Consider the following 19381-nt stretch of genomic DNA (forward strand, 5'->3'; position numbering starts at 1 on the left):
GATAACAGCTCTTTAAAAAAGGTAAGAAACACAGATAAAATTTATCATCTGCTTCATTTCCATGGATAAATTAGCACTATTTACTAAGGGCTGGTTTACTTGGCTATATAACATGACAAAGTGTTAATAAATCCACAACAGTAAAATCAGTCTGTATATGCAGTAAAGCATGCTTGTTATACTCCTTGTGGAACCTAAGGGGTTAACCCTCTGCATTGAGTAAAAAGGCTGTTTGAGCTTGTATGCACAGATCCTCCCCTACATTCACTGTTCCCCTGGACAAGGCCCAGATAAGACAGAGCCTTTAGAGTCAGGCTGCACATGCTCAGTTTTTTTTTTTTCCCTTTCTTGGGAGAGTGCATGTGATTTGCACAGGGCCAATTAGCACTGTCCATGCAGAGGCTGAGGTGCCCTGCAGCCCCATAGGACAGCTCAGTGCAGTATGAAAACTTCTCCTACAAGCATCACTGGGACCTGATAGAAATCACAAGACTGCTATATACTGCTGATGAGAAAAGGTATTTAGCAGTTTATATTTACTAAAATAATGAATTGCAATTCCATGTTCTGTGTACAGTGGAAGATCAGATATAGTTAATGCAGGGTCCTGGGTTTACAGTAACACTTTAGGATATATAGTTTCAGGGAACAATTTAGGCTCTCTTTCACATCATCATCTTGCACAAATTATGTTATTTTCTATGTAAACTGTTGTAAAAAAAAAAGATTGTGTTTTATTTTCTATTTTGAAAAAAAAAATCCATGTCCAAATGAATGTTCCCTGATCTTCTACAGTTCACCTTCCCCGACAGCATTACTTTTACATAAAAAGCCGGGAGACAGCTAAACAAAACTGAAACAAGCTTGTTTTATTGTTTTAACCTTTTCAAGCGCTGGATGTACCAGACACATTCACATAGCTAGAGAGTGTAAAGTCAGTGTTGCATTTACCTCTTTCCAATAGTTGGCCTTAAATAACCCCCAAAAATTTAATTACACTGGAGATGAAATTTAGAGAACAATCTGCAATTTCCTAAATTTCAAGGTCACTGCCTATTTAAAATGATCTAAACAGGAGTAAAAGAGCATCTTTGTTAAGCATATTTCATGAGTTAAATATATTTTCAAGCACAGAATAAAAAACTTCAATGAGATTTGAAAAAGAACATTGATCAAGATTAGAGAACACTTTCACATACCTCCCAGTTATTGGTGTTAATCTGGTAGCTTGTGCTAATTTCTTTAATTATAGGACAAAATCTATTTTTCAGGCATCCTAATTTTCCAGTTTTAATTGACTTTGCAAGATGGTGAGCCGTTCTAAAGTGACTGAAACCTTCCGGGAAGCAGGTTGTCCAGATGAAGGCCAAAGGGATGACCCTTTCAGCCATAGCAAGAGAAGTTTATTGTTCCAAATCTGTGATTTCTAGAATACTGCATCTTTACAACATCACAAACTCATTTAAGTCCCCCAAGAAGGCTGGCCGTCCACGAAAGACAAATGCAAGAGAGGACCGGACTATACTGAGAATCTCAATGGGCAATCGGTTCAACACTGCAGCTGCGACTGCTTGCCAGTTCAGCGCTGAACAGAGTAAGGATATGTCTCATCATACAGTGTCTCGCCCTTTAAGAGAATTTGGACTTAAAGCCCACTCTGCAGTGACCAAACCTCTCATTAGCAGAATCAAAAGGCTAGACTAACCTTTGCTGAGGAGTATGTTGTGTGGACAGATTAGAACTGGTCCAAAATTCAGTTTAGTGACGAAAGCAAGTGTAAATTATTTGGGTCCGATCGGAAACCTGTTCCTTTTGTCAAACTGGGGAAAGACTGAACCCAAAGTGTGTAAAGAAGTCAGTAAAAAGTGGAGAGGAAAGTGTCATGGTTTGGGGGATGTTTTCTGCAGGAGTTGGGCCTCTTATACAGCTACATGGCAAAGTGAAAGCAAATGTTCATCATAACCTTCTTCGACAACATGCGGTTCCTTCCCTGCGTTCATCGTCCAATCAGCCAGCAATTTTCATGCACGACAATGCCCCTTGTCACACAGCAAAACAGGTAAAGAGTTTTTTTTTTGAAGCTGAAAACACTGATTTAATGAAATGGCCAGCCCAGAGTCCTGATCTAAACATAACAGAAAACCTCTAGAAAATCCTTGGTGACAAAATTATGGCCAAGAAACCCACAACAGTCACCAAACTGCAGAAGAGACTGGAAAAAGAGTGGAACAAAACCATACCAGAGCCGTGTGAGACTAGTGATGTCCTTTAGTCTGCAGATGTGCTGAAGTCATTCAAAGCAAGCCCCCCCCCCCCCCCCAACTTCCTACTAATTGTTCAAACAGTCAGAAATTTTAGTTGTAATCTTTCTCCGTGCTACAGTCTCTGCTGTTCTCTAATTTTGATCATTGTGTTTTCTACAAAATAAAGTTATTTTTGTTGAAGCGCCTTGGTTTTGAAAAACACTTCTATTAGCATGGTATAGCCACAACAAAAAATCCCATCAAATGTTAATTTATAAATCAAGTGTTCATAAATTGTTCTCCAATTTTGATCTCCAGTGTATATATGTACACACACACACACACACACATTGTATGTGCGGCAATTCCCATTATCTACTATAGCAGTTATGGCTAAGCTACAGAAGCAATTTCAATTTTTTACTAAGAAACCACTTGCTTGCTGCTATCTGAATTGGCTAGAGCAACACAAGAGCCTTTGGACTTGTTCATATGGGCATCAGCGTGTATAAGAGTTGAGTGTACAGTAAAGCCTCAAACACTATCAGATTTACCAAAACCATGTAGTGCAAGGGCCTGTCTGATTGCAAACAAATTGAAACTCCTAAGGTTTGACCTCATATTAAATGGTTTTGGTAGATCCGAAGGAAAAAAAATCAGCAGAAAATCTGATAGTGTGCATGGGGTTTAAGCTTTTGCAAAGTTTTCCGCAAGCCTCGAGCAGCTTAGTTAAAACCTTTCAAGCACACTTTAGTTTGGGTTTGGGGAGGATAAAAACAGATCGTAATAGGAATGTTGACTGCCACCTGCTAAGCAGGCATCAGTGCTACTTGAAGCTTGTGGAAAGCCTGCTGAAGCTTACTAGTCGTGTGTTTAAAGTGAGAGCTTTAAAAATTCCCTTGCTGGAAGTGGAGTTTTCTTTAATGGTTTCGACAAAGCTGTTTGAAGTGTGCCAAATGCTTTACAAAAGCTTACTGTCCATTTATGTAAAGGTTTTACATAAATAAAAACTGATCATGGTAAGCACCCGTCAGTGGTAAATGGTGTGTCTCAACCCTGTAACTGCTACATCTGCAAAATAGCTATTTTTTTTTTTTTAAACCGATTTAAAATAAGGGAACAAAGCCCAAAAAGGAAAACAAATGCAGCCACCACATTGAAGAATTGGTGAGCTGCAATATAAAAAATGTTTGCTTTTGGGTTTAATTCTGTTTTAATTGCTACAAGATGCTATTACATATATGCTACTTGTTTCATTTTTTTTAAATGGCACAGGCAGCCATTTGTTTAGCAAGAGTAATTACTAGTGAACACTGTTGAGCAATTATGCTTCTGTATTGTTCTAGCCCAGTGGTCTCCAAACGGTGGTCCTTTGCTTGCATTTATCCAGCCCTTGAGGCTTTTTTTTTTTTTAAACACGTTTTTATGTACCAGACAACAAAGGTTACATACATGATCAAAGCCAGTACATAAAGTTATCCATAAGAATACAAAATATATTTCTTAGAGAAAGCAAAAATTCACATAATATATGTGCCACGAGCAACCAAATTTCCATCTGCAATAATCAATTTGGACCACGAACGCACCTCAGAGCTTGGTAAATGCTTTTCCTTCTTTTTTCTTTCCCTTGAATGGGTTAATAGTAGCCTCAACATACTCAAACAGTAGAATATTTGAACAAAGGAAAAACAAAAACAAAGAACAGAGTTTTTCACAGAAAAATAGATCAACTATAACAAGTCCTGAACGTTTTGCAAAACTGTTCCTACAACCATTCACCCTCGGGATTATTCACCCTCCTTGTCCTGTCCCATAGCCATTCAACTATCCACTTCCCCCTCTAACATGTCAGAATAGTCAACTCAATGCAACCAAACCTTCCTAAATTTTGGGACATCCCCAAGCCTTTTATGTCATGTGATAGAGCGCAATATCCATATTGACTCATTTCATCCACATGTCCAAAAATCAAGTTTTAATACATGTACCACCTTCCTCACAATAAGCTTGCGGACAAAGAGAAGTCTAAGGAACTATTTCGTAGCCGCATCCATCTTCTTATCCACAAGGGTTTACACATGTTGGGAAGACCAAATTCAACAGCAATGAACTGTCACCTGAGAGCATAAAGGTTTTACGTTGGAGCACTCTCACACCTTGGGAAGGAAAGTACCTTCACCCAGCTGGCATTTATGACATAAGGGAGAGTGTCACTTATGCATATCAAATAAGCATACATGGGTATAATATAGCTGATGAAGATATCTTATGGGAGTTAAATGTGTAGCGTTGGTAGTATGTATTGAATACCGGAATACGTCCCAGATATAAATCTTAAAGATGTATGCACCATGAATGCAATTACATATCACTTAGGCAAAGTCTATATAGAAAAATATATAAAACCTAGGAGATACAATTTAAAAAAAATAACACATAACAGTATGCATCTTCTATGCAATTACAAAATCACAGGGTGTCACATAAATGGGTAAATATAAAAAATGTGGAAAATATTCTAATGTTCGCAAATATTTAACTTGAAAACAATAAGTTTAACTCTGAAAGTGAAACAAATGCATGTGTGGAAATAATCAAGGTATCTCCTAAATATACCGTATATACTCGAGTATAGGCCGACCCGAATATAAGCCGAGGCCCCCAATTTACCCCCAAAAAAACTGGCAAACTTATTGACTCGTGTATAAGCCGAGGGTGAGACATGCCTGTCCATCCCTGTGTGTGTGTCCGTCCATCCCTGTGTGTCCGTCCATCCCTGTGTGTCCGTCCATCCCTGTGTGTCCGTCCATCCATCCCTGTGTGTGTGTGTGTCCATCCATCCATCCATCCCTGTGTGTGTGTGTGTCCATCCATCCATCCATCCCTGTGTGTGTGTGTCTCCATCCATCCATCCATCCCTGTGTGTGTGTGTCTCCATCCATCCATCCATCCCTGTGTGTGTGTGTCTCCATCCATCCATCCCTGTGTGTGTGTGTATCCATCCATCCCTGTGTGTGTGTGTCTCCATCCATCCATCCCTGTGTGTGTGTATGTGTGTGTGTGTGTGTGTGTCCAGCCTACCTGTGTCCCGAGCCTCCGTCCCGAGCCTCCGTCCCGTGCCTTGCCTCCTTGCCTCCGTCCCGTGCCGTGCCTTGCCTCCTTGCCTCCGTCCCGTGCCGTGCCTTGCCTCCGTCCCGTGTCGTGCCTTGCCTCCGTCCCGTGTCGTGCCTTGCCTCCGTCCCGTCCCGTGCCTTGCCTTGCCTTGCCTCCGTCCCGTGCCTTGCCAGGATCGCCGCTCTTCGTCGGCGCCTCGGCGGCCATTCTAAAATTCAAAAGCCGCGCCTCCGCCTTCGCCTGTGATAGGCGGAACACTGAATTTCCCAGCAGCCTGTGTTCCGCCTATCACGGACATCGTCTCATCCTCGTCCGTAGTACGAGGATGAGCGGATGTCCGTGATAGGCGGAACACTGACTGCTGGGAAATTCAGTGTTCCGCCTATCACAGGCGAAGGCGGAGGCGCGGCTTTTGAATTTTAGAATGTCCGCTGTCTGTCTGCTCGACACGCTGATCGAGCAGGCAGACAGCGATGACTCGAGTATAAGCCGAGGGGGGCACTTTCAGCCTCAAAAAAGAGGCTGAAAATCTCGGCTTATACTCGAGTATATACGGTATGCTAGGATTAGAAATGGTAATCAAATACCGTATATACTCGAGTATAAGCCGAGATTTTCAGCCTCTTTTTTGAGGCTGAAAGTGCCCCCCTCGGCTTATACTCGAGTCATCGCTGTCTGCCCGCTCGATCAGCGTGTCGAGCAGACAGACAGCGGCCATTCTATTCAAAAGCTCCGCCTTCGCCTGTGATAGGCGGAACACTGAATTTCCCAGCAGCCTGTGTTCCGCCTATCACGGACATCGTATCATCCTCGTACTACGGACGAGGATGATACGACGTCTGTGATAGGCGGAACACAGGCTGCTGGGAAATTCAGTGTTCCGCCTATCACAGGCGAAGGCGGCGGCGCAGCTTTTGAATTTTACAATGGCCGCCGACGAAGAGGGCACGGGACGGAGGCAAGGCAAGGCACGGCACGGGACGGGACGGGACGGGGGCAAGGCAAGGCACGACACGGGACGGATGCAAGGAGGCAAGGCACGGCACGGGACGGAGGCAAGGAGGCAAGGCACGGGACGGAGGCTCGGGACAAAGGTAGGCTGGACACACACACACACACACACACACACACACACACACACACACACACATGGATGGAGACACACACAGGGATGGATGGATGGATGGAGACACACACACACAGGGATGGATGGATGGATGGATGGAGACACACACACACAGGGATGGATGGATGGAGACACACACACACAGGGATGGATGGATGGATGGACACACACACACACAGGGATGGATGGACGGACACACAGGGATGGACGGACACACAGGGATGGACGGACACACAGGGATGGACGGACACACACACAGGGATGGACAGGCATGTCTCACCCTCGGCTTATACACGAGTCAATAAGTTTGCCAGTTTTTTTGGGGGTAAATTGGGGGCCTCGGCTTATATTCGGGTCGGCCTATACTCGAGTATATACGGTATGTCACTGAAGATAGATATCCAAAAAAATCCTGATGCGACTAGGCTAAGTCACACCAAATAGCAAAGGAAAAAAATAAAAATAAAAATCACAGCACCGGAATATATAAAAGTTGAGTGAATCACATACTGTGGGGTAAAAACGCCATAAAAAGCTATCCCAAATATCTGATATAAGGTGCATATACAATAAGTGATAATATTGCAGATGTATAAAAAAAGTGAAGCAATAACGTATATAGATATCATATTAATAAACGCAATTAATGGAGTCCATGATTTAAAGGTGCTGTATTCTGCAGACAAAAAAGTATAAGGCAAACCAATATTTCCTCTTATTCTCTATATGGTGTACTCACATTCATCAATTGTAATAACACCCAGAATTGTGCCTCCAGCTTCTGGGAGTGAGGGGGAGGGGTACTCTTACCCTAAATGGTGGACCCGCTCGCTGGCAGCGGTGGATCAATCAGGCATGGACCGAAATACGGCAAGTCTGGATAAGTTTAGTCTTAAGAGACTTCTACTTCAAAACGCGTAGGATTATTACGCTTGCCTAGCCATATTTTTACTGCACATGTTTAGATATTTGTTCAATTAAAATTTTTACCCTATTGTGCATCCACTTTGAAAATACTGGATTGTATATTGTATATAGAGGATAAGAGGAAAGATTGGTTGGTCCTATACCTTTCAGAAGACTAAAGCACCTTTAAATCATGGACTCCATTAATTGCTTTTATTAATACGATATTTATATACGTTATTGCTTCACTTTTTTTTATATATCTGCAATATTACCACTTATAGTATTTGCACCTTATATCACATATTTGGGATAGCTTTTATGGTGTTTTAAGGCCACAGTATGTAATTCACTCATCATCTTATATTCCGGTGCTGTGATTTTTATTTTTATCCTTTGCTATTTGGTGCGACTTAGCCTAGTCGCACCAGGATTTTTTTGGTTTTTGGATATCTATCTTCAGTGACATATTTTTTTGATTACCATTTCTAATCCTAGCATATATTTAGGGGATACATATTCACCTTGATTATGTCCACACAATAGTTTCACTTTCACAGTTATACTCATTTTCAAGTTGAATATTTGCAAAAACATTTGAATATTTTCATCCATTTATGTGACTCCCTGTGATTTTGGAATCGCATAGAAGATGCATAGTGTTTTGTGCGATTTTTAAAATGCATCACCTAGGTTTTATATATTTTTCTATAAACACTTTGCCCAAGTATTATGTAATTGCAATCATGGTGCATATACCTTTCAGATTTATATCTGGGACGTATTCTGATATACAATACATACCACCAGCGCTACACATTTAACTCACATATCATTTTACAATAAGTCTTATCGTTGTGTTGGCTGCTCATTTTTTAGGTTGGCACAGTAGTCACACCACTTTTTCGCTTGATGTAGATATCTTAATTGGATCCAGAGTCAACCCTCACTTGAGGCTTTATTCCTGTCGCTGACACAAACAATGGGGCACTATTCCTTCCGCTGACATCAATATTTCTCCTCTTAATGTCAAAGATTGGGAGAGCTGAACTGTGCCCAGTGGGAGTAAACAATGCCCAAAGTCTGAAGGACAGTAAACAGGCCTTTTCTTTAGGAAGTTTGGGGACCCCTGTTGTAGCCCATTACGGCTCAGTAGCAAGATATTATAATTGACCCTGTAGCTTTAGCCTCAACTAGGTTAAAGCTAGTTCAGTGCATAACCAACCCACAATAGTAAACTGCTAATTTGCAGCAATACATACATGCTCTCATGAGTTCATAAACTTTCTCAGGGCAGCCCTCTGGACGCTCCATGCGATAATCCTTCTCCAGCAGTTCATACACTTGTGACAGATCAATGCCAGGGTAAGGGGACATGCCATATGTCGCAATTTCCCACAATAATACACCAAAGGCTGTGAAGCAGGAAAGAGAATGCACATACAGTACATAAAATTAAACTAAATAAAGCACCTCGGTAAAAGAACAATTCAGTAAGTGCAGAAATGCATTTACAGTGCATAGAAAAAGTCTACACCCCTGTTAAAATGTCAGGTTTCTGTAACGTAAAAAAATTAATTAGACAAAGATAAATCCATTCATTACTTTTTCCACCTTTAGTGTGACCTAGAAACTGTACAACTCAATTGAAAAAAAAACTGAAATCTTTTAATCTTTTTTGGGGGGGTTGTATAAGTGTACACACCCTCTTATAACTGGGGATGTAGCTGTGTTCAGAATTAAGACCCCTTTTACACCGAAGCAGCGTTTTGCCAGAGGTATCACAGCACTGCCCCATTAATTTCAATTGGAAGCAGCGGTGGAGGAGCGGTGAGTTCACCGGTCCAAAGAAGCTGCTGGCAGGACTTTTTCTGACGCCCTGCCAGCGCACCGCTCCAGTGTGAAAGCCCTCGGCATTTTACACTGGAGTGTATGGAGCAGCTGTTTTAGGGCAGTTTGCAGGTGCTATTTTTAACGCTATAGCGCCTGCAAAATGGCCCCAGTGTGAAAGGGGTCTAAGCAATCACATTCAAATTCATGTTAAATAGTACACACCTGCCATCATTTAAAGTGCCTCTGATTAACCCAAAATAAAATTTCAGCTATTCTAGTAGGTCTTTCCTAACACTTTCTTAGTCGCATCCTACAGCAAAAGCTATGTTCCACAGAGAGCTTCGAAAGCATCAGAGGGATCCCATTGTTAAAAGGCATCAGTCAGGAGAAGGGTACAAAATAATTTCCAAGGCATTAGATATACCATGGAACACAGTGAAGACAGTCATCATCAAGTGGAGAAAATATGGCACAACAGTGACATTACCAAGAACTGGACGTCCCTCCAAAATTGATGAAAAGACAAAAAGAAAACTGGTCAAGGAGGCTGCTAAGAAGCCTACAGCAACATTAAAGGAGCTGCAGGAATATCTGGCAAGTACTAGCTGTGTGGTACATGTGACAACAATATCCTGTATTCTTCATATGTCTGGGCTATGGGGTAGAGTGGCAAGACGGAAGCCTTTTCTTATGAAGAAAAACATCCCAGTCCAGATAAATTTTGCAAAAACACATCTGAAGTCTCCCAAAAGCATGTGGGAAAATGTGTTATGGTCTGATGAAACCAAGGTTGAACTTTTGGACATAATTCCAAAAGATCTGTTTGGCGCAAAAACAACGCTGCACATCACCAAAATAACATCATACCCACAGTGAAGCATGGAGGTGGCAGCATCATGCTTTGGAGCTGTTTTTCTTCAGCTGGAACAGGGGCCTTAGTCAAGGTAGAGGTAATTATGAACAGTTCCAAATAACAGTCAATATTGGCACAAAACCTTCAGGCTTCTGCTAGAAAGATGAACATTAAGAGGAACTTCATATTTCAGCATGACAATGACCCAAAGCATACATCCAAATCAACAAAGGAATGGCTTCAGTAGAAGATGATTAACGTTTTGGAATGGCCCAACCAGAGCCCAGACCGGAATCCATTTGAAAAGTGGGCAATATTGGCAAGTCTAGATGTGCCATGCATGCTGATATAGATTCATAACCAAAAAGACTGAGTGCTGTAATAAAATCAAAAGGTGCTTCAACAAAGTATTAGTGTAAGGGTGTGCACACTTATGCAACCATATTCATTTTTTACTTCCCTCCACCTAAAAGATTTCAGTTGGTTGCTCAGCTGAGTTGTACACTTTTTATAGGTCACATTAAAAGGTGGAAAAAGGTTCCTAAATGATTTATCTTTGTATAATTTTTTTACATCACAGAAACCTGACATTTTAACAGGGGTTTTTAGACTTTTTATAACCACTGTAATTACATAGTAAGTGACAGTGGAACAATGAATGTTGTCAAACAAAGGGGAGGGACCTGATGTAGCATTACCGAATCATAACACACATCCGAAAATAAATGCTGCGGATGTCTGGATTCTCTCATTTAAGAGACAACAGAATCTGCCATGAAAGGCTTCTAGATGCCCTGCATCAAAGAAAACGTCACTTTTATTGCTGCGGATTAAAAGATTATACATACAGAGACGGCTGCGAAGATGCCAACTGGTATTGTGCTTAACTGGCACTTCATAACAGGACAGTGATGGGCTCTGGCCTTGTTCCACTGCTTTAGGGCACTAACGGGAATGCAGGCAGATCAAACATTGCAGTGATAATTTGGCGATGTTTCTGATTACCTGTGGCTGCAAATAAATTATATTGAAAGCCAAAACGTGGTCGTAAAGCCAAACATTTAGGGCCCATTCACACTAGAATGCATTATCGGAGAGCTGTATTCCTGTGTGGCTTCCCGCACTTCATTTCAATCGCACTGTCATTGCGATCTGCTGCGGGGGTCAGTTCAAAGTTGAAACCCCAAAGCAGGGTGAAAATGTAGTGAGTTTGCCCACACCGGCTCCTATTGTGCAACAGTACCATGTGCTGCAGTTGCTGTGCATGCACTACTTTTGGTGCGGTGCGATTTCAGCCCATTCAAAATGAATAGGGCTGAAATTGCACTGCACACAACTCCATGTGAATCACACAGGAACTGCAAAGTGTTCCTGTGCAATTCACATGCAGTTCCTAGTGTGCATGGGTCCTTAGAGTGGACTTTGGAGCAAGAATAGGAGGGGAAACATTTCAGTGGGGACAAGAGGGAATTTCCACTAATTTTTAAGATATTCCCTCTAACTTCTTGTTGTGTCTTCTGGACAGGATATAAAATGTCCCCAATGGGACACAAATGGCTAAAAAAAAAAACTGACAGAGGTTTTAACAACTCCTTACTCTAGGCAAATCATAAATTGAAAATGATGGCTTTAGGTATACATTAAGTTTTGGGGTTAGGACCTTGAAAAATGTTGTGCTCTTCAAGGACCCCGTTTAATCAACTTGAACTAAACAAATAAATAAACAATTGAAAAAAAGGCAAAAATTTAGCATGAGGGGAATTTTTCCTCTCCATGTCTCAACTCATGTAAATTGAGCTCTACATGAAAAAATGTTTTCAACTGTCAATGCATTTCCTGTGCTGGACAATGCATGACAAAGCACCATGTCTCTAAAGTTTGACCTTGTTTAAAAAAAATACAAACTATACAAATACATAAATTCTGCACTTTTACTTACCCCACACATCTGACTTGATGGAGAACTTGTTATAAGCTAGGCTTTCAGGGGCAGTCCACTTAATAGGAAATTTAGCCCCTGCATGGGCAGTATACGTGTCGCCTGTCATCAGGCGGCTAAGACCAAAATCAGCTACCTTCACCAAGTGGTTTTCCCCAACGAGGCAGTTTCTGGCTGCAAGATCCCTATGGGATGAAAAAACAAAGAAGGTGTCATTGTCTTTTGAGGATTTATTTGTTTGTACCTACACTATATTTACTTGATGCTCTTTATGTCATATAAGTTTTTATTCATTTGTACCAATAAATTACATTTTTTATCCGACGTTGTTCAGTGCCTACATAGTCCCATCCTTAGAGCGTTTTTTCCTGTTGTATAATAAAAAAATGAAAAAGAAAGAAAAAATGTCACCAAGAGCAAAATTTACTCTCTTAATGAAGGGTGGACACTACAAAGACCGACAACTGACACGGGGCAATTTATGACAATTTGTTCATAGAGAACCCAACTTCAAGTTGATTAGAAACATCTATGTAGCTTATCCAATGATAATTCCTGCTCTGCAATAAAGCTGCAAAACCTGAAAGCAACATTTCAGCATACATTTGTAAAAAATAAAATAAAAATAAAAATAAAATAAAGGGAGCAATGTAACTTCTGCCTAAGCGACAGTATTTAAGTGTTAAAGTTTAACTAAAGGTTGGGATGCACCAATACCTGTTTTCTAAGAGCGAGTATGAGTGCTGATACTTTTGCTCAAGTACTTGCCGATACCAATATCGTGTCACGCAAAATACAAAATGAATGGGCTGAATTCGCACTGCAAAAAATAAATCGCATGTTATTTGAACAGGATTCCTATCCAAATCGCATGCAGTTTCCCCCACTTCTCCTGTGTGAAGGCAGTCACAACTTACGATATGTATAATCTAGGGGGGGTTAACATGACTTGCCTATGGCAGATTGAGCTGTTTCTAAGTCCTGCTCTGTTCAGAATGCAGCTCTCACAGCTTCTTCAGCAGGCTCAGCATGATGGAAAAATAGACAGCAGAAGCAGCCGGCACTCTTCCCTGGCCTTCCTTCAGTGGCACCCAGCGCACTTTTTGCTCCTAAATTTCATCCCGTTTCCGCTGACATGGTGGTGGCCACGAGGTCTTCTTCTCACTGCACTGTACATTGCCTGGCAGACCCCTTTTGTGCCAAGCCCTCTACAACCTCCAGAATGCTACAAGACAGTGCCTCAGCTTATTTCCAGATGCCAGCTTTCCCAACACAGAGATCTCAATCCTCCACAGTGCTTTCTATACAGCCACTCTCTGCTCCCTCTGAACTCCAGCCTGATGCATGCACCACGGCTCCCTCCTCTCCCTCAATTGCCTGCTCTCCTCACAGCCGGGGTTCACGCAGAAGCACCGCATTCCTGTTCAAACCACATGCGATTCTTTGCAGTGTGATTTGAGCCCCTTCATTAAAATAGCACTGCACCGCAGGTATCTATTTTGTTATCAAACCGTTTGCACGAGTACAAGTACTCGTGCAAATGCTTTGTTTGTGCACCAATATCAGTATCAGTGCAACACTAACTAAATGCAAAACCTTTTTTTAGTTTTGGATAGAGTGGAGAGGGATTAGAACACCTGTCAGTTTTTATTGCTGGCTGTGCCCGTTAAGGAGATTTATCCTCTCTATTCGTCCTGTTTAACATGATCATTGAAAGTGAAATTAAAAGAATATCTGAAATTTGAGGGAGTCGCCAAAAAAGCAAAGCATTCCTTTCATTTTCAGGGATATCCTCTCACTTTCTGCTCTGGCTATGGCAAAGGAAGTGAAGGTAAAACTCCCCAATAGGACACAGATGGCAAAAATAAACTCTATCCAAAATGAAAAAAAAGTTTTGCCTATAGTTCTACTTTAGGCTGGGTTCACATAGGAGCAAGGAGCAGCTCACAGCATGAGTCCAGTGTGTCCTTGTTTACCGATTCAAGTCCAATTTAAGCCTGAATTTTTGGCTAGTTTTGGACCTGAAACGGAGCAAAAGACACATAGGGCCGCTGCGGATATAAGTGAGCCAGTCACAATCTCCTGCTGTGCGAATTGGATGTGGGGAAATTGCATCCAATTCGCACTAGTGTGAACCCAGCCTGAAAGTAGATTTTTTTGTGTTTTATATTGGCCCTGGAATGCTTACAATCTGTTTGGTTTTTATTTTGGTGCCCCTGAGATTTCTCCTTAATTCCTGTCCCAGAGACACAGCAAGCAGTCAGGAGAGGGAAAATGAAAATGGTGAAAACGAGGCGAAGTTCCACCATTGACAGCTGCCACTGGAACATGACTCTTCACTGGATAATTTCCCCTCTTGTGCCTGGTTGCAATTGAAACATTAACAACTCGCTTTTAACTTCCCATCCTTACAACAGTGCCACCATGACAAATACAGAGCCTGAATCTGCCCCCAAAGCACACTGTGAGCAATAAAACCCCAACATTGGTCATTACCCTTCACCCAAACCAAGTTGGAGTTGTACTATAACCCCACCTCCCAAAATGTTTTCAGTAACAGAAAAAGAAACTCTAGTGGCAATAGTGGAGATTCTGAAGAACCAAATACACACATAAATAACTAGAAAAGCTAAATATTGTTGAAGATCCTCCTACTTTTCAGCAAATGTAACCTAAGGCTGCTCTCCACACTTGTGTGCATCACAGGGTACATGCCTAGTCAAACGTACCTGGCCCTCAGCGTATTGCAATACATGCCATGAAAGACACAAGCGTTGCTTTGCAGTGCACTAAAAAAAACAATAAGCCTTGTTTTTTGGTTCTGTGGATTCATATTGAGGGTCTATAAAAAAATGAATGGATCTGCTCAAGACAACTGCGGTGTCAAAAAACACACATGAATGTGCATTAAAGCGTGGATGGGACATCCGGGGACAACACATTTTATTGCAGTAATGATTTACAGAGGTTACTTTACCAACAATATCTGCTTTACCACACATTACAGCAAACAAAAAATGCATACGTGTTGATCAGATCTAGATGTCTCAAACATAATTAGATATCTTAAATAGAAGCAACTGGTAAGCAGATTATCTGAGAATATAAAGTTACGTATAATTACATAGTCATGCTGTAGATACTGTGAACAGCAATATCTAGCTGTTATAAGCAACTTTTCCACTTCTTATGAGAGGTCATGGTTTCTTATTTTACAACCTGTGAAAACATTTTTTTTTTCTCCTTGGTTTAGATCATTGCTTTAATTAAATTGCACGTACACTATATAAAACAGCATTTGACATTGCCAGGTCGTAGTCTGGAGATATTGTTAATTAAGAGACAATTAACCAATTATTTTGTCCTCTAAACCACAGAGCAGGAACATTTATGACCTCTCCTATTCTCCCGACTTACAGATGGGACGAAATGAGACCAAGACAGGCCATAGGTGGTGGGATTTTTTTTTTGCATGTAAACACAGGTTGCAGGAAAGAAAAATCACTTGATCGATTTGGGTACATACAGCCTGCCCATAGATGGTTCGAATCTCAGCTGGTCCCTGCTGAACCAGCCAAGATTCTAACCATCTATGGCTGGCTTAAGGCTGGGTACAGGACTGTGCATGGGACTAATATCAAGGACATTCAGTGTGTACAGCTGTCTTTCTGACAGAAGCCAGTCAAATGAAAACCACCATTCGATCAGTGCTTGCAGCCACTGGCTGTGAGCACAGGTCAGAGTATTCTGGTAAGAAGGGGGTACCCACTGTCAGAACAGAAAGGCACAGTGAGGGAGATCACTGCACTAACATTGTTTGTGTTTAAATATCGATCTCTCTGCTTTTTCCATTCAGCCTGCTGGGTTGAACGTAGAAAAACTTTACATGTTTACCAGGTATATGACCAGTCAGTCTCTTACTATTGTTATAAAGAAGCAGGAGTACAAAGCTCAGCAGGGACCAGCCAAGCCTCGATACTTCTATAAGGCATTAGAAATTCTGAGGGAAACCGCGCTATTCACAGGTAGAGGGGAAAGTGGGTGGAAATTTTTTTTTTAAACAAATAGAAAATGTCCTTACGGTAAGGACTAGATAGGTTGCAGCCCCCCACCAAAGAAAACCCCCAAACAGGGTTTTCACAATATTATAACCTAAAAACCGGGGTATCTGGCGCTACCTATGATTAAATAAAAATTAGATAAAGTATAGAGTAGAGATACAAAGAGTATTTTTATAAACCCTAAAATGACCAGCAATCTCATAAAATGCGCTCTATATCTCAAAAATAAATAAGATAAAAAATTTAAAAATTGATTATTTTTGCACATGAGCACCCTTTGGGAGCTGAGGTCTAGGCCCTTCTGATACAAGTGCGTATTATTTCCGGACCAGGCTACACCCAAGAATATCTATGCGATTTTATTGTTAAAGTCGCATAGGGGATCACATTGGTTAAATCACATAGAGCTCCTGGCGCCCAGCAGTTTTGTGGGATTATTGAACCTTATCCCTGATAGAGGCTAATATTCCCATTAGTGTGGGAATAGGATATCTGTTATAGACCTTTGAGATATAGAGCGCATTTTATGAGATTGCTGGTAATTTTAGGGTTTATAAAAATACTCTCTTTGTATCTCTACTCTATACTTTATCTAATTTTTACTTAATCATAGGTAGCACCAGATACTTCTATAAGGCAGGCTTGTTGTACTGAAGTCCATCCATTGTCTTCAGTACAACCCGCCCGTCTGATTTTTTTTCTTCTATGCAAGCACTGTCGGTGGCTATAGCCGCCAGCATTGATTATGCTGTTCTGCCAGCAGGGAAGGCTCTCCATTGGCAGAACACAGTGGCCAAGCGGGAGGGATTCCCCCATCAACACTGACTGTAGGTTGCTTTACAGATGAGAAGAGACCAAAGCCTGCCATAGACTGATCGAATATTGACTAATGGGGCAGGGAGAAACGCATTGTGGGCGTGGCCTGGCGGGAGCCTGGGCTTAGGTTTTCTCTCTCATCACCATAGGACTCTTGGATGTGCGGCACCAGGGATCTTTCCTCTCATACAACATGTGATTAATGCCGGCGACTAAAGTCACTAGCAGTAATCATTGTGATCTTCTGGCTGGGAAGGCTCCAATCAACCCACCCCCCATCAGCAGAACACAATAGCACTGCAGGGGGGATACCCCCCATCAACACAGACTTTGTTGCTGGGTAATAGAACGATTTTATTTCCTTAGACCTAATTTAGTGATCGCCGAATACACCCCCCTGCACTTTTTTATTCTGACAGCTGGTAGACTCCCCCACTGTCAGAGTACATAAATCAGTGCTGCAGTGCTTGTTGAGCGGTTTATTTTCAGACAGAGAGCTAAAACAGAAGTTGATTGGGAGATCGGCTTCTGTGTAACCACAGTGGTCGCATATGGTTCCCTGCTGAACCGGCTGAATTTCCATCCATGTATGGCCAACTTTAGTCCATCTAAATCTGCGAGTCCATTACACTATGAATGCTATCCATCTTGTCTATTTTACTACTTCATCCAGAATGCAGACACTCTAAAGATGCCCATACATTAAGAACCCTTTCGTTAGGAAAAGTCCTGCAAGCAGTATCTTTGTGGCAGTTTGGAAGTGCTGTATACAGCGATCCTAAAACATCCTGTCCATCGAAATGAATAGGCAGCGCTTCCAAAGCTCCTGAAAAGCGCTTAAAAAACACGAATGAACACGAGAGCTTTTAACCCCTTCTTTGGGGCCAAAAAGTGCCGCTAAAACGAGCAGCGTTTTAGTGCTAATGCGGCCGAGGCTCAGTGTAAAAGGGGTCTTAGGTGTTTTTATTCAACCACTAGGCTGAACAATAAACTGACCCGATTCCCACATCCACACATTTCAGGTGGATGAGGGAATCCTCCCTGCTATGTCTTTGCTTTCTGACAGTGGGGAGGCTTCCCCACCATCAGAATAAAAATATTCGATATAGCCTGTAGCACCAATCGGGCAGCTAAAATCTGACAGGGAGGTTGAACAGAAGAGAATGATTGGTAGATGGACTTATGTTCAACCACAGTGGCCATGGAAATTTGGTCAACCTGCTCAATTGGCCGAATTTTCGATCCATGTACGCCGGTTTTAGACAGGAAAGTTTGCCACTGGTTGGATCACCAAGTGAAAATAAGCCAAAAAAAAAAAACACGGAATGCAGCCACCACATTTAATAAATGCTATGTTTGGGTGGTTTACCATCTCTGTAAGATGATTATAAGTCTGCAGGTTACTCGCTAACTAATAAAACATTGGGATTCTAGATCTCTGAACTGAACAAAAAATAGTTTGCCATTTCATACTGTAATCAACTGCAATTGATTTTAATGAGACATTTATTTCACCTCAGTTACAACTTGCTTTCTACAAGTACATCAGTGAGGATGCATGGCATATTTCAGGGTGGATTTTATGATGGTGAAAACAGTGGACCATGCCAGTGTAACATGTTGAAACGGCCACTGCAGATTCCATAGGAAGCCCATATGACAAGGTGGCATTGCAGGAGCACATTTGGGAGACAGGGATGGAATGTTGTCAGCATAACTGGAAGTGCCTGAACAAGGACTGTCATGGAAGACTGTTCCATGTATTGTATTAAATTTATTTGAAGATTAAAATGATTTTTAAATTGTAAACTCTAACAAGCAGGCCCCCCCCCCCCCCGATTCCTCCTTTATTAAATTGTATTGTAACAATACTGTCTGTCCTCTCGCTGTAAAATGCTGCACAAACTGTTGGTGCTATATAAATCCTGTATAACCATAATAATAATTTAGGGATTATGTTTACATATATTGTACTTGAAAGATGATGCCAAATGAGCATGAGGTCCTTAAGAGGAGGTCACAATTAAGCCTTCCCATCGGCATACTCAATAAAAACAACACATAAAAAAGGTTCAGGAGAAAAGTTGTTCTGTACAATGGTGACAAAATATTAAATAACCATTAGTAATATGTGTTTCTATGGCATTGGAAGCACAGGCAGCATAGTAAATTTGCAGTTATTAGCACGGTACACACACACACACCCACAGATGCTAGGAAGATAGGCAGCCTTTTGGGGCTCCTGTCCAAATTAGCATGTCCTCACAGGGGCCGGGATCCCTCATTACATTGCTAGGAGCTGTAATCCAAATGCAAGGAATGTGTGAGAGCGCAAGCTAATTGCCGGCCAGTTAAAGGTCGCTATCTGGAGAGTTTCAAGACACACGTTTACACGGCAATGGAGAATTAAAACCTGCAACCAAGCCCCCTAACGAGGCAAAAGATGTGGAATGAAAGCAACAGGGTACCTACCTATATATACAGTTT

At 41.6% G+C, this 19381-nt stretch overlaps 1 protein-coding gene across 4 annotated transcripts in view; it reads right to left on the reverse strand.

Annotated features, from left to right (window-relative positions):
• Nucleotides 1-19381, reverse strand: part of ABL1 (ABL proto-oncogene 1, non-receptor tyrosine kinase) — a 379654-nt gene that overhangs the window by 14363 nt on the left and 345910 nt on the right. For all 4 annotated transcript variants that reach the window (XM_077478103.1, XM_077478095.1, XM_077478087.1 and 1 more), the window contains 2 exons: nucleotides 12018-12202; nucleotides 8655-8807 (listed from right to left, as the gene is read on the reverse strand). In XM_077478103.1, coding sequence (XP_077334229.1) covers nucleotides 8655-8807; nucleotides 12018-12202 — 338 coding nt within the window. The remainder of the gene's footprint in view (nucleotides 1-8654; nucleotides 8808-12017; nucleotides 12203-19381) is intronic.

Source organism: Lithobates pipiens, unplaced genomic scaffold, assembly GCF_037356315.1.
Source record: "Lithobates pipiens isolate NorthernLeopardFrog02 unplaced genomic scaffold, aLitPip1_a1.2 Scaffold_1, whole genome shotgun sequence".
Classification (NCBI taxonomy): domain Eukaryota; kingdom Metazoa; phylum Chordata; class Amphibia; order Anura; family Ranidae; genus Lithobates; species Lithobates pipiens.